Source organism: Piliocolobus tephrosceles, chromosome 3 (genome assembly GCF_002776525.5).
Source record: "Piliocolobus tephrosceles isolate RC106 chromosome 3, ASM277652v3, whole genome shotgun sequence".
Taxonomy (NCBI): Eukaryota; Metazoa; Chordata; class Mammalia; order Primates; family Cercopithecidae; genus Piliocolobus; species Piliocolobus tephrosceles.
Window position 1 is genome coordinate 182177589 of NC_045436.1, and position 14696 is coordinate 182192284.

The 14696-nt window shown below is 49.4% G+C and overlaps 1 protein-coding gene across 4 annotated transcripts in view; it reads right to left on the bottom strand.

Moving 5' to 3' along the window:
* Nucleotides 1-451: 451 nt before the first annotated feature.
* The window catches only part of RNF4 (ring finger protein 4), a 44048-nt gene continuing 29803 nt past the window's right edge, over nt 452-14696 (bottom strand). For all 4 annotated transcript variants that reach the window (XM_023206797.1, XM_023206798.1, XM_023206799.2 and 1 more), the window contains 4 exons: nt 4358-4367; nt 3728-3887; nt 3183-3231; nt 452-2649 (listed from right to left, as the gene is read on the bottom strand). In XM_023206797.1, coding sequence (XP_023062565.1) covers nt 2500-2649; nt 3183-3231; nt 3728-3887; nt 4358-4367 — 369 coding nt within the window. In that variant the 3' untranslated portion in view covers nt 452-2499. The remainder of the gene's footprint in view (nt 2650-3182; nt 3232-3727; nt 3888-4357; nt 4368-14696) is intronic.

Sequence of the window (14696 nt, forward strand, 5' to 3'; positions counted from 1 at the left end):
CATTCCCTCCTTGTGGCTTTGCTGGCACTGCTCGCCTGTGGCAGTGGCTGTCACATCCATGCACTCCCAGTGCTGACTCCCACGCAGAGGGCAAATTTTGTATCTAGGTGGCCAGGGGCAAAGGGGGGGCACTGCAATGCAAGGTATCCAGGGCAATCTCAGTCCATCCCACTCAGAGCAGCACCCCCAACACCTCTGAGAGACTGGCTGAGCTGAGCAGACAGTTCCTTGGCCTCGGCCAATCTTGCCTCTCAGAGTAGACTCTGCTCTCTCAGGGACTCCAGGGCTTGGGCCTCTGGCTCTGCTCCAAGAACAGCCTCTCACATGCATGCTGGATTTCGGACATGCAAACTTCCTGAACACACACCAATGCAAAACACACTCAATGTGAGGCAGACAAAGGGGGGAAGCTGATTCTAATTCCAAAGAGCAAACGAGTGTGTAAAAGATATTTGGTTCAAATTAATGGTTTTATTTCCATCTTTAACACTAGCAGAGGAGTCCAAAGCAGACTGATATCCATGGATATAGTTTAAATGTAACAAAGAAAGAGTTGAACTATGTACATTGAGAAAAGGAAAGACATTTTTTTCATACCAACCTTTCCCTAGTTCGCAGTTTCTGAATAGTAGAAACAAAACACATTTTTAAATCTTTTTATCAATTTAATTTAGGACAAAGTAACACAACTTTTATAATTAACCACTGAAGTTGTCTTTAAGGATAAAACTTAAAGAAATTTTAAAATGGGTGGTACTATATTTTATTAGTGGACTGACTCCAAGGTTGCCTTGCTCCAAGTCTGGGCATCATGACACTCGCATGATGCCCAGAAGAAAGTTAATGGCAATGATGTTCGGTCAGAGGGCAGACACGCTACACACCACAATGATGAGAGCTGAGGATCTGCCCTCTTCAACTCCAAGTAGAAAATTATTATTTTCATTCAAACTAACTGGAAGTGAGCCAAACAGTTAAAAAGTCAGAATGAAGAATAAAACAATTTTCTTTTCACATAGAGGAGGGACACTCCTTCAGCCCCGTCTAAAGTGAATTCTGTGCTGAGTCCCTGCTCCTTCAGAAGGGTAAACTGAAGGTCAGTTATTGCTAACAAAGCCAGAAGTGGCCCCTTTCCCACTCTGAAGATGTTTCACACGAAAAGGCCGTTTGTTTGGCTTGAAGCCCTCTGAGGAAGGAGGACAGCGGAAGAGGAGGCAGGCTGGCACTGTAAGGCCTCTCTCGTTAGCCACCCCCAGGCCCTGTGCTGTCAGGGGCAGCGTGGGCCACTTTGCTGCCCTTCAGAGAACCTGAGGCTCCCACACACCTGTGGAGTGAGGGAGAGGTTGTCATCTGGGCCCGTGTTTCACCCATCAAAACCTATGGAGCAGTCAAAGCCCAAAGGATCCAAGCCCAGCTGGCCAGAGGAATAGCTTCTGAAACAAATGGCACTGGGTTGGGAAGGATGAGAAAGCCAAGTCAGGTGGGCCAGGTTCTCCGAAACATGGGGCAACAGTGACTTGGGCAAAAGCCTGGAACTAAGCGGCTGATAAGGCCACAATTACTGCCACCACCTCTCAGTATCTACGCGGGGGCAGACGTTAGGCAGTGGGAAGTGAGGAACTGAGGACTGGAGGGCGTGTGGCAAATAGGGTGGATTTTATCAGAAAAGAGGACACCCAAACACGTGCCTGCCCTATTTATTTTACATGTCCTGTGCCAGGTGAAGGACGCTGGAGCATGGGTAAGGTTCCTGAGAACAACTGGCGGGCAGAAACGGGCTGGGATGGGCACTGCTCCCCAGGCAACACTAGGCCTCTGAGGGGGACGCTAACAGTGCTCCATCTTGTGGGCTGCTGAAAAGTAGGTAACGAATGGCCTTTATTGCACTTTTTCGTTCTTAGGAAACAGGGGATTGCCCTGCAGTTTCTCCTGATTTGCAGAAATCACTGCAGATCAATTGTAAGGTGCAGGCAGAATCACGGGTGACCTCTGACTCTCAAGGGAAGAAGTCCAGTGATTGGTCTTTCCAGGGCCTCAAGGGGCCACTCTTGCACCTGGCATCCTCGAGCTGGGTGAACTGGGTCTGGCTTGGTCAATGTGTGGCAGGCAGATTGGCCGACCGGCAGACACGTGGAACAAAAGGTGGTGTGCCTGGGAAAGCTGGGGCAAACCTTCCAAACAAGGAAAATTTCTTGGCAAATATGCAGGTTCTGCAACCAGACTAGAACCACGATTCCCAATGTGCCTGACTCCCTTTCTCCCACTCTAGAACTGGACCACCCCAGAGGAAAAGACATGGCCTGGGAGGGCCCTGGGTCCAGCGCTATAGCATCAAACTGGAGACAACAAAAGGAAGGGGTTGGAAACAAAAGAGCAGTTTACATATCAGATGTTGGTTTCGAAACAGTCTTTTTGAGCGCAGGAAAATGGAGGCAGATACCACTGGAGAACCTATCTGTCTGTCTGTCCATCCGTCTCTCCTGGGCGACTCTGAATACTTCATATATAAATGGGGTGGTACCGTTTGTGGTTGATCTTTTTCCTACAAGTTGGGCAAGTATTAGCATTCTTCAGGGAATCACGGAGGCACTGGCTACAGAAGACATGGCCACACTCTGTGGAAACGATGAGACGTCCATTCTGCACGATCTAGAAGGGATTAAAAAGAAGAGCCTCTGAGTTTATCCTTATCCCAGAGCAGCCATGGTCCCCAGAGAATCCCACCCATCTATGCCTAAGATGACCAATTAAAGGAAAGCAAGGGCCAGGCTGAACAGGGAGGGGTCTGGAGAGCTGACTGTGCCTGCTGCGATCGCTCTGAGCTGGAGAGGAGGAGGCAGGGGCCATGGCATCTCAACAGTGTGACAGCCCAAGGTTATGAGGGACACCAGTAAACACTAGTAGCTTCCAGAAGAGTCAGGATGGGGGACACAAAAGGAGGATGCATTTACACCCAGAAGCTCAAGGCATACAGGGGTACAGGCGCTGAAGGTGAAAGTTGTAGGGTCCAAGGAGAAACGGGCACATTCTCCCCTCACAAGCAGATCTGCAGCAAGTGATGCCCAGGCATGACTGCAAGTAGGGCTGTCCAGCCCCACCAAGGGGGAAGATCCTGTCTCATCCAATTCTTTCAATGAAGTTTAGAAACCAGAAGTAAGGAAGATACAGCTTGGTTTACTTACCTCAGAGTATCCATCCATGCAGATAGGACAACTGACAGTACCCGAGGGCCTAAGAGCACAGTGCTTCACATTAGTTTTTCAATCAATGCAAACATTTTATTATACCCTGTACGTGGCCTTCATGTAAGTGGCCTGTACCCCCTACAAGAGAACCACCCTGACCTCCTCTGACTCTGCCTTAGCACAGGCATCCAAGAGACTTTCAGAAAAGCCAACTGCCCCAAGGGCATGTGGCAGGGTGAACATCAGAAGGTGCAGACAACCTGAGTCACCCTGCCCTCCCCCAGGTCCCTACTGGCCCCAGGATCCCTGTCTGGAGCCACTGGGACTGTCTGCGCCCACTCTGTCAGCGCTCGGCATACTCTGGTTACAGTGGAAACAGCTGGGTTCAGTTCTGGGCCAGGTTCCAACTGTATCCAGATGCTAGGGAGAGGCTTGGTCAAGCCCTGCCAGGGCCGAGCGCTCACAGATTTGCTGAAAAGCATTCCTATGTCCTGGCCCCACACCCTAGCATGGCAGCAGCAGAGCTGGAGGCATGTTGGTACCTGAGGCCTGTAGCGCCCTCATCCCTGGTGTTTCTGGGAGTGTGGGTAGTCACATACACGTCTCTGTCCCTGGACAACTCCTCATCGTCACTGCTCACCACACAGCTGTCAGCATGGTCCTGGGGCAGCCTCCTTGCATTCCTCCTTGGTCTTCTTCTTTCTAAGGTAAGAGGTCACATTTTCAGGTTGGAGGCTCCCTACTCTTACCATCCTCACCACCCCCATCCTGATGCCTCTTAAGACCCTCTTCCTTCCCTGCCTGGGACACCCAGAGAGAAACTGCTGCCATGCTCAGCTATAACCCAGAAGGTTCTGCCCAGCTCTGGAGGCCACTATCTTATCTTCTCAGGAGAAACCCCCCAACCCCTGCTGTGAGCTACCAGCCTTCTCCAAAATCTGGTAGGCCACAAGAAAGGACGACAGCTCAGTGCTCAGTGATGGGGTGAAGTTTCTTCAGCAGGCACGGGGGGACTGACTGTGCGGGGCTGACCACAGTATGTGTGAAGGGATCCTCCTGCTTGGAGAGCTCCAAGCCCTTGGGGAAGGTCTGCCAAGGCCTGCAGCACCGCAGCTCTCACCTAAGGCAGTTTTCGCTCCAAACCCAGTGAAAAAGGAAATGAAACCACTTACCGTCAACAATCTTGTAAAAAGAAGGAGAAAAACAAAAGAGAAACAAGCAATCAGTTTGATATACGTGATAAATGAAGGCGTTTCTTTTTTCTGACGTGTGACACCCTCTGTGGAACCCTCTGGTGAGCAGCAGGGGCCCCACTCTCCTCCCATCCGCAGAGGATCTGTGCACCTCTCCCAGTCAATCAAGCCCGTTTCCCAGGTCACTCCACCTCCCAGCTGATGTGCTGTGTGTCTCCCTGTTGGGTGTTTAGTGGAGTCTCTGGGAGCGTGAACACAGCCACAGCCACAGCATGTGGTGGCTGCAAGACCTGGGGACCTTACTTACTATCTGGGGGCTGCAGCTTCCTCTTCTGAGAAACAGAGTCACCAGAGCCCACATCTGACTGTGGTGTTGTGAGGACTACCTGAGGCAGTGAACATTCAGACAGCACTAGGGGCACCATGCTTTCGCAAGCTGACATGGCCAATGTAGGCCCCTGCCAAGGTGGAGCCTTCATGTGGAGGAGGATTTGCACTGCTCAGTAGGTTGTTACAAATAACTAACAAAGAAAGGCAGGCTATGCATGACCAATGCGTGTGACACACAATCCAATTCTGTGTCCTGGGGGCCTAAGAACCTGACAAGCCCCTCACCTGCCAGCTCAGAGTTTACAGCTAGACGATTTCTGCTCCAACAGTTTCAAATTCGGTTCCTCCCGCCTTCTGGCCAAGTGCTCTTACCCATCTAGGGAGGTCAGTGGAACGCCCTTTCCCTCTTGCTCAGCATGCAGGAGGGACTGCTTCAGGAAAAGTTCTCACCGCCAAAGCCCTACTGCTCACCTCACCCTGCCTGTCAGTGACAAGAAGCTCTAACCTTCTACTCTGACTCCCGCGCAGCTAGGATCCTGGACATGAACCATGCTCCCTCAAACAGACACACTCATGCTACTGGCAGGGCAGGGGGTGGAGGCCGACTTGAGCTGCTGTGGGTGTTGGCACTGGCAGGCACAGCTGCATCACGAAGAAACAGTTCAGGCAGAGGCTGCTATGTCTTGAGTCCAGGGCTCTCCTCCCTAGAAAGGGTCTGCAGTACTGTCTACTCGAACCCAAAGATATGAGTGCAGGGGGTGGATCCCACCTCCAGACCTTCTTCGTGGAGCACACAGAGCAGCTCCCTAGGTGGGTCCATGCTTTGAGGTCAAGAGTGATTCCTTGTGACGCAGCCCAGAGACTGCTGATTTAGGCTTCTCCTTCCATGTTAAAATCCACTAAGCTTAAGAATAATTAGAGTGGATTTTGTTTCCCAAATGGCATCCTGACATACACAAATGGCCATGCAGGAGAATGTAGGCCTGGATATACAGGTCTTTGATTTGCAGATGACAATATAATACACACACGTGGAGGCACTGAAAAGTGCTCCCCTTTCCTCTCAGAGGAGACTGCAGAAGGTGAAAAGGGAAATCTGGGGACAATCGGTCAACTTCATCAACAGGACCAAACTTACCAGGGCCAGCACAATGTACTGTCCGCATGAAATCTAGAAAGGAGGCTCTGGTAACAGTGCTGGCCCTTGGGGAAAGCCCTGGGTTTAGCTGGGAGCAGAAGCAAATTCTTCTGTGGCTCGAAATGACCCTAGCTTTCTACAGCTCCAACATGCCCCCACCCTCTGCCAAGATGACCCACTAATTAGGTGTGGACACCTGGAAGGGCTATGACACTCCCAGTTCCCCAGCCATGAGAGTGTGGGTACTGAGTCTTTATGGTCTCCTGTGAGTCATACCCAGTTTGCCCCTGGATGGTGCCAAACTGAGGCCTGTCCTGAGCACTGAGCGCAGGGGCTGCTGGCAAGCAGCAGGTGATATACACATAACTACTGGGTGCATAAGAACAGGGTGGCCAGAGAGTTTCCTCACTGGTAACAATTCTGACTGTCCCCACTTTCAGTGAGAGAAAAACAGCTTACAGATGAGTCTTCAGCATAAGAATGACACCACAGGCCAGGCGCAGTGGCTCACAACTGGAATTCTAGCACTTTGGGAGGTGGAGGTGGGTGAATCACTTGAGGTCAGGAGTTGGAGACCAGCCTGGCCAACATAGTGAAACCCTATCTCTACTAAAACTACAAAAATTAGCAGGCGTGGTGGCAGGCGCCTGTAATCTCAGCTACTTGGGAGGCTGAGGCAGGAGAATCACTTGAACCCAGGAGGTGGAGGCTGCAGTGAGCCAAGATTGTGCCATAGCACTCCAGCCTAGGCAACAATAGTGAAACTGTCTCAAAAAGAAAAGAAAAGAGAAAAAAAAAAAAAGCCTGGGTGCGGTGGCTCATGCCTGTAATCCCAGCACTTTGGGAGGCCGAGGTGGGCAGATCACCTGAGGTCAGGAGTTTGAGACCAGCCTGACCAACATGGAGAAACCCCGTCTCTACTAAAACACACAATTAGCTGGGCGCGTAATGTCTGTAAACCCAGCTACTTGGGAGGCTGAGGCAGGAGACTCACTTGAACCTGGGAGGTGGAGGTTGTGCTGAGCCGAGATCGCACCATTGGATTCCAGCTTGGGCAACAAGAGTGTAACTCCATCTCAAACAAACACACACCCACCACAGCCTGGCCTCTCAGCTGGTGGACAATACAGTATTGATCACTGGTGTTCCCTCCACCCAGTGGCCGAGTCACATCAAATTCCAGAGTCCTGCAGACATCTCAAGAACTCTGTAATGTATTTAACTCACAGCTGCGGCCCTGCAGGCGGCACAGTGCTTGCCTAGCACAGAAGATGGGTGCAAGGGGAAGAGTACCAGCGCTTCGTAAACGCCTACTGGATGAGTTGAGAGATGGATAGAGGTACAATACAAGCTCTGCAGCCTCTAATCTATTTGAGAGGCCTTTAAGATAAGTGAAAAACCGAAACTGAAATAACAATGAACGAATCTCCTGGACTGAATAGTTTAATTAGTACTGTGGTAAGCTAGCCCAAGACCAGAAATTCACACTTCCTGGGCTGGGCGTGGTGTCCCACACCTGCAATCCCAGCACCATGCGATGCCAAGGTGGGCTGAATCACTCGAGCTCAGGAGGTCGAGAGGAGGGCAACATGGCGAGACCCTGTCACTACAAAAAATACAAACAATTGGCCGGGCGCGGTGGCTCAAGCCTGTAATCCCAGCACTTTGGGAGGCCGAGACGGGCGGATCACGAGGTTAGGAGATCGAAACCATCCTGGCTAACATGGTGAAACCCCGTCTCTACTAAAAAATACAAAAATCTAGCCGGGCGAGGTGGCGGGTGCCTGTAGTCCCAGCTACTCGGGAGGCTGAGGCAGGAGAATGGCGTAAACCCGGGAGGCGGAGCTTGCTGGGCATGGCAGTGAGTGCCTGTAGTCCCAGTACTCCTGAGGCTGAGGCAGGAGGATCTCTTGAACCTGGGAGGTTGAGACTACAGTGAGCTGAGATTGGGCCCCTGCCCTCCAGCCTGGGCAGCGGAGGAAGACCCTGTCTCAAAAAGAGAAAAGAAAAAAGAAAAGAAGGAGATTCACTCTCTCAAACATTCTATTTTACTCTAGCTTCTTCTCAACTATGGAGAAGAGTCCACAGGTCAGAGCATTTAGAGACAAGTGGGCCTGCAGCAGGCACATCTGATTGGTCACTCGAAGCCCCTTTGTGCTTCTAAAAGCACAGGTGAGCCTCAGAACACCTCTGCATGAAAGAAACAAGTATATGAATCACTGGGGTCCCGTGCACTCAGGCTGGCCCCTGGCATTTCTAGGAATGTTCACCCAGCCAAGAGCACCGAGACACACTTGCTTTAGACAACTTCGCAGCTCACAGCACTGCACACTGCTCCACTGGAGAAACAGCCATCTCCAAGCACTGTGCACACAAAAGGCTACTCCATGTCCAACAGCTACACACATCATGCAGTTACTGATGCCTGTTACGTAGAGCACTGGCAGGAGTGTCGGGAAGATTGGTGCTGACGATCACGTTCTAGCTGAGCAGCCAACCCATCTTGGTTAATTCCTGGATATGATATTTGGGCTTTTCTGAGCTCTTCTTTCTTCCTATAGAATTGGGCTGGCTCACTTATTTCAACAGCGTGCCTCCTGTGTCCTTTATACCCAGAGATCTACAGGGTTCTGTCTCTTCCTTCCTTCCAGAAATATCAAGCATCCTTTCTACAGAGTCTCATAAATGGAAAACCAGGCAGGATACAGAATAAAACGCAAATAGTGTGACTTATTAATACACTGTAGAAACAGACCAAAAAAAGATTCCAGAAAAATCAACCTTACTGAGACAATATTTGGAAATTTAAGAAAAACAGCCTAAGTAACATTTTCAATAATTTCCCCCTAAAAAATCTCGATTCCTTGAAGAGAGGTGCCAGTCTCTTTTCTACCACTGCATTGCTTCTAGCCAGAGCAGAGATGGGCATACTGAAAATACTCATGAAGTGATCCAAGGCCAGCCTCAGTGGTTCACAACTATAATCCCAGCCCTTTGGGAGACCAAGGTGGGAGGACTGCTTGAGCCTAGGAATTTGAGACCACCCTGGGCAACATAGTAAGACCTTGTTTCTACAAAAAAATATAAAAAATCAGCCAGGGATGGTGGCACACCCCTATAGTCCCAGCTACTTAGGAGTCTGAGGTAGGAAGCTCAATTGAGCCCAAGAGGTACAGGCTGCAGTGAGCCGTGATGGCACCACTGCACTCCAGCCTGGGTAACAAAATGAGACCCTGTTTCAAGGGGAAAAAAAAGAAAAGAAAAAAAAACAACAAATTTGGAAAAGGCACACAAAACAGAAAAAAGCAACCAAGGAGGCTGGGCATGGTGGCTCACGTTTGTAATCTTAGCACTTTGGGAGGCTGACTCAGGTGTATCACTTGAGGCCAGGAGTTCAAGATCAGCCTGGTCAACATGGTGAAACCCTGTCTCTACTAAAAATACAAAAATTAGCTGGCCATGGTGGCATGCACCTGTAATCCCAGCTACTCAGGAGGCTGAGACATGGGAATCGTTGGCACCCTGGAAATGGAGGTTGCAGTGAGCCAAGACTGTGCCACTGCACTCCAGCCTGGGTGACAGAGAGAGACTCTGTCTCGGGGGGGGGGGGGGGAGGAGAAGACAACCAATGGTTTTCTTTGTTCTAGTTCAATTTCTTCAACTATTTAATTTAAAAAGTTGATAGGACTCAAGGAACCAAAATTGTATCTGATGGCCTCAAGGGTTATGTTTGAAGGCTTGCTGATTTGCAAAAAACTCAAGTTGACTGTTCAAGATGTTCAGGGCAAAAACTTCCTAGCTTCCATGCATGGGTCTTACCCATGACAAAATGTGTTCTGTGATTTAAAAATGGCAGACCACCTGGGCGGATCACTTGAGGTTAGGAGTTCGAGACCAGCCTGGACAACATGGCGAAATCCTGTCTTTACAAAAAATATAAAAATTAGCTGGGCGTAGTGGTGCATGCCTACAGTCCCAGCTACTCGGGAGGCTGAGGAGCAGGATAATTGCTTGGACCCAGGACGCGGAGGTTGCAGTGAGCTGAGGTCATGCCACTGCATTCTAGCCTGAGTGACAGCGAGACAGCGGCTCAAAAAAAAAACGACAGACCATGATTGAAGCTCATGTTGATGTCTAGACTACTACCAATGGTTAGAGAAAACCTCAGCACCAATAGTTCTAAGATGATGGAAATTATGACCCAAGAGATGCAGACAAGTAACTTGAAAGAAATGGTAGAGAAAATTATTCCAGACAGCATTGGAGAAGACACAGAAAGGCCTGCAAATCTATTTATCCCCTCCGTGATGTCTCTGTTAGAAAAGTGAAAATGCTGAAAACACTCAGGTTTGCATTGGGAAAACGTAGGGAGCTTTTATGGTGAAGACGGCAGTTCTGGAAAAGCTACTGAGATGAGACAGGTGCTACAGCAAAAAGTCCTATTTATGATGAAAAAAGTTTACATACGACAGTTGTATTAAAAAAAGGTATACAGTCGGGCGCGGTGGCTGACGCCTGTAATCCCAGCACTTTGGGAGGCCGAGGCGGGTGGATCACGAGGTCAGGAGATTGAGACCATCCTGGCTAACACGGTGAAACCCCGTCTCTACTAAAAAATACAAAAAATTAGCCAGGCGTGGTGGTGGGCGCCTGTAGTCCCAGCTTTTTGGGAGGCTGAGATAGGAGAATGGTGCGAACCTGGGAACCAGAGCTTGCAGTGAGCTGAGATCACGCCATAGCACTCCAGCCTGGGCGACAGAGCAAGACTCCGTCTCCAAAAAAAACCAAAAAACAAAAAAGGGTATACAACAGTCAGGTGCAGTGGCTCATGCCTATAATCCCAGTACTTTGGGAGGCCAAGGCGAGTGGATCATCTGAGGTCAGGAGTTCAAGAACAGCCTGGGCAACATGGTGAAACCCCATCTCTACTAAAAATACAAAAAATTAGCCTGGCATGGTGGCACGCGCCTGTAATCCCAGCTACTCAATAGGCTGAGGCAGGAGAATCGCTTGAACCTGGGAGGTGGAGGTGAACTGAGTGAACTGAGACCTCGCCACTGCACTCCAGGCTGGGTGACAGAGTGAGATGCCGTCTCAAAAAAAAAAAAAAAGTTATAAAACAAAAAGGTTTTATAACAGGCACTTCACAAAAGAGAAAAATAAACATGAAAAAGTGTTTGATCCCATTAGTAATCAAAAAGCACAAATTAAAACCACAATGAGACACCACTGGACAAGCATCAGAATGGCTAAAATTAAAAGTGGCCACGAGGATGTGGAGAACCTCAAACACTGGCACGAATGTGAACTGCTCCCTCTTTAGAAAATAGTCTGGCGTTTATCCAGTAAAAATCAAAGAAACTCACACCTCGGGACACAGCAGTGATGCCTTTTTTAGGCAATACAATGCCAAAAATGAAAGTTAATTTTGAGGGAAAGTAATAAAGCGAGATGAACAAAGTCTCTCACTGCCCCTTACCACATTTTTCATTTCCCTTCATATTTCAGGGGCTTTGAATTCCTTCAAAAGTTGGAAGAATGTGCACACCTGCATGCAGAGTCTCCAGTCTTTTTTTCTTTTTTGAAGGAAACAGGGTCTCACTACGTTGCCCAGGCTGGCCTTGAACTCCTGAGATCAAGAGATCCTCCTTGCTCAGCCTCCCCAGTAGCTGGGACCACAGGCACAAAGTTTAGAGGGTTCCCTGATGTTCTGACGGCTACCTCTGGATCCTGGTATCCAGGGATTCCTATCTTAAAAGTACAGAGCTACAGGAGCTAAAGCAGTGCACTCAAGCTATTCAACAGGTCCTGGTGGAACTGGTAAGGAAGGTTACCCCATTTCCAGAAAGAATACATTTATCCATTTTATACTCTCCTGCAGGTGGAGTCTAGGGTCACCCTGAACACATGATCCATGTATACATGTCCCTTGTCCTCAGTGAATAGCATTCAAGGCCTCCCAAACAGATTCGCTCAGAGAGGCAGAATTCCAAACTCAGGTATACGTCTCAGTGTAAATTCATAAACTGTCATTTATTAAATTGACTTATTAAAACCAAAAATAAGTGGAGAATGATTAGCAAGAGCTATCAAGTCCAAAACAATTATTTTGTGGCTGAGAACACTAAGGACAGTGTGAGATAAATCCACTGATCAAACTGACCAGTAGATCTCAGACCAGCACCTAAGACTCCTGCCTTCCAAGCCGGGAGTATCTCCCTTTTACCTATCAGCTCTCTCTCTGGCCACCCATCCATTTTCCAGGGCAGCTCCCTCAATGCCAATATTCCCAGTCCCTGGGTCTCCCAATGACTGCAGATCTTATAAAGGTTAACCAGGCAGCCCCAGGTTAATAGGAAGTAGGACTAACAACATGGAGCCCTAGCCCAGGGAAACAGAAGGAAGGTAGGGTAGTGCAGAGAGGAAGCCCTTGTAGCAAGAGCAGTTTAGTCATCAAAACAAAACAAAGCTGGCCAGTGTGGTGGCTCACACCTGTAATCCTAGTGCTTTGGGAGGCTGAGGTGGGTGACTGCTTGAGCCCAGGAGTTCAAGACCAGCCTGGGCATCACAGTGAGACCCTGTCTCTACAAAAATATTAAAAAATAACCACCACGACCCCACCCAAATTTAGTAGGGTATGGTGGCATGCACCTGTAGCCTCAGCTACTCAGGAGGATAATGTGGGAGAATCATGTAGGCTCAGGCGTTGGAGGCTGCATTTGTAAGCTATGATCATGCCACTGCTCTCTAGCCTGGGCAACACAGTGAGACCCTGTTTCTTTTTTTTTTTTGAGACAGAGTCTTGCTCTGTCACCCAGGCTGGAGTGCAGTGGCGTGATCTCAGCTCACCGTAACCTTTGCCTCCTGGGTTCAAGCAATTCTCCTGCCTCACCCTCCCGAGTACCTGGGATTACAGGTGCGCATCATCACGCCTGGCTAAGTTTTGTCTTTTGTTTGTTTGTTTGTTTTGTTTTTTTTGAGATGGAATCTCACTCTGTCGCCCGGGCTGGAGTGCAGTGGCGTGATCTCAGCTCACTGCAACCTCCGCTTCCTGAGTTCAACCAATTTTCCTACCTCAGTCTCCCGAGTAGCTGGGATTACAGGTGCCCGCCATAATCCTTGTATTTTTAGTAGAGACGGGGTTTCACCATGTTGGCCAGGCTGATCTCAAACTCCCGACCTCGTGGCCCGCCCACCTCGACCTTCCAAAGTGCTGGGATTACAGGCGTGAGCCACCCCGCCCAGTCTGAGATCCTGTTTCTAAAGCAAAAGAAAACACACGTGTGAAAGGGGAGATGATGTTGGTTTGCCAGCCAACAAAGTCAATCAGTGATTGTGGCCAGAATCCTAGCTCCCTCCTCAGGGTCCGGCAGAGAGAAAGAAGGCCAAGAAGACTGGTGAACACGGAGTATTCAAGGAAAAGAAAACTTTTGCGGACACCACTTTCCAGCTTTAATTAGCAACTGGTGAAACCAAGGTGTCAGCTGGGAAAAAGAAAAACAGGGGAAAAAAATCAGTGACTGTGCTATAGCTTTCAGCTAACATACCAAATTAGTTATCTTTCCAGAACTCCATGGAGTACATAGGGACGATAAGCAAAGTCATATGTGTATATGTACCTCAGAGAAAACACTAATGAGACCTAAGCAGAGACCACTTACAACTAAACCCACTGCTGCTTATCTCAGATGGTTTTCCATCCCTGCCCTTTTCTATGGATTGAAGTCTTGAAACTTCTCAGTACAACCCTATTCTGAAGTTCTCAGCACAGCTAAGAAGCAACACCTATGGTGTGTCCCTGTTCAGATACCCTGGCATCAGCCAGACACGATAACCTGAACACCAGTGAGCCCAGGGCCAAGGCGAAGACTCAGCTACTAGCAGCCCCTACAGTCCTCCTCAGCAGCACCTACCACCCCACTGCCAATGCTGCCAAGTGTGCCACTGCCCCCACCCCTGACCTGCAGTCCGAGCACACTGTCAGAAAACGCTCAAGTGGCATCTTCCAGAGGCAAATCTGCACTTAGGATGCTGACCAGACTCCCAGACCTGCACGTACCATGAAACAGGTCTACTAGAAATAGCTTCTCCGTGTGTCCTCTGACCAGACAAGGCCTCCCTCTTGGCAGGCAGGACACGCAACACACACGTCCCCTGCAGTATGCAACCGGTGCCATGGGACAGGGACACAGGCAGCCTCCTGGACTCCGGCCTCCCTGGCATCAGGACACAGCAGGCATCAGGTGGCAACGCAGGGAGCCTGCATCCCCTGAGGCCATGCTCAACAGCAGGTGCTTTTAGAACTTGAGAGATTTCCCACTGGCAGTGCTGAGCCAACATTCTTTCCTCTCAGGTGGGAGGGCATAAACTCACAGTGACTGGGCACCATTCTAGGTGTCAGGCACTCAAACACGGCATCTCTTGTAAGATCTCTTACACCATGCCCTACTGACATGAGTGACCTGTCCCCATTTCATGGAAAGTGAATGAGGCTAAGTCACATGCCCAAGGTCACACGGCTGGTGTAAACTGTGTAATCAGGGACTGAAGGCAGATGTGGGGGCCTTGAGATTTTCCCCAAATCACTTTTGTGCCCAGGTGTGGCAAGGTCAGGTTACACAGACCTACTCCATAGGCAACAAGGCCATAACAAATTTTTCCTGAAACATTTTTCATTTTGGGCTCTCGTCACTGAATGCATGAACTTCTTTATTATTATTGTTGTTACAGTTTCCTTCTAAAAGCTCAATTCCACAAGATGCATGAACTTCTTTAGCATAAGCTATAACCTTGACCTGTAGTCTCTGACCACGGCTGTCAGATGCTGGCACTGGCCAGGGACCCACACCC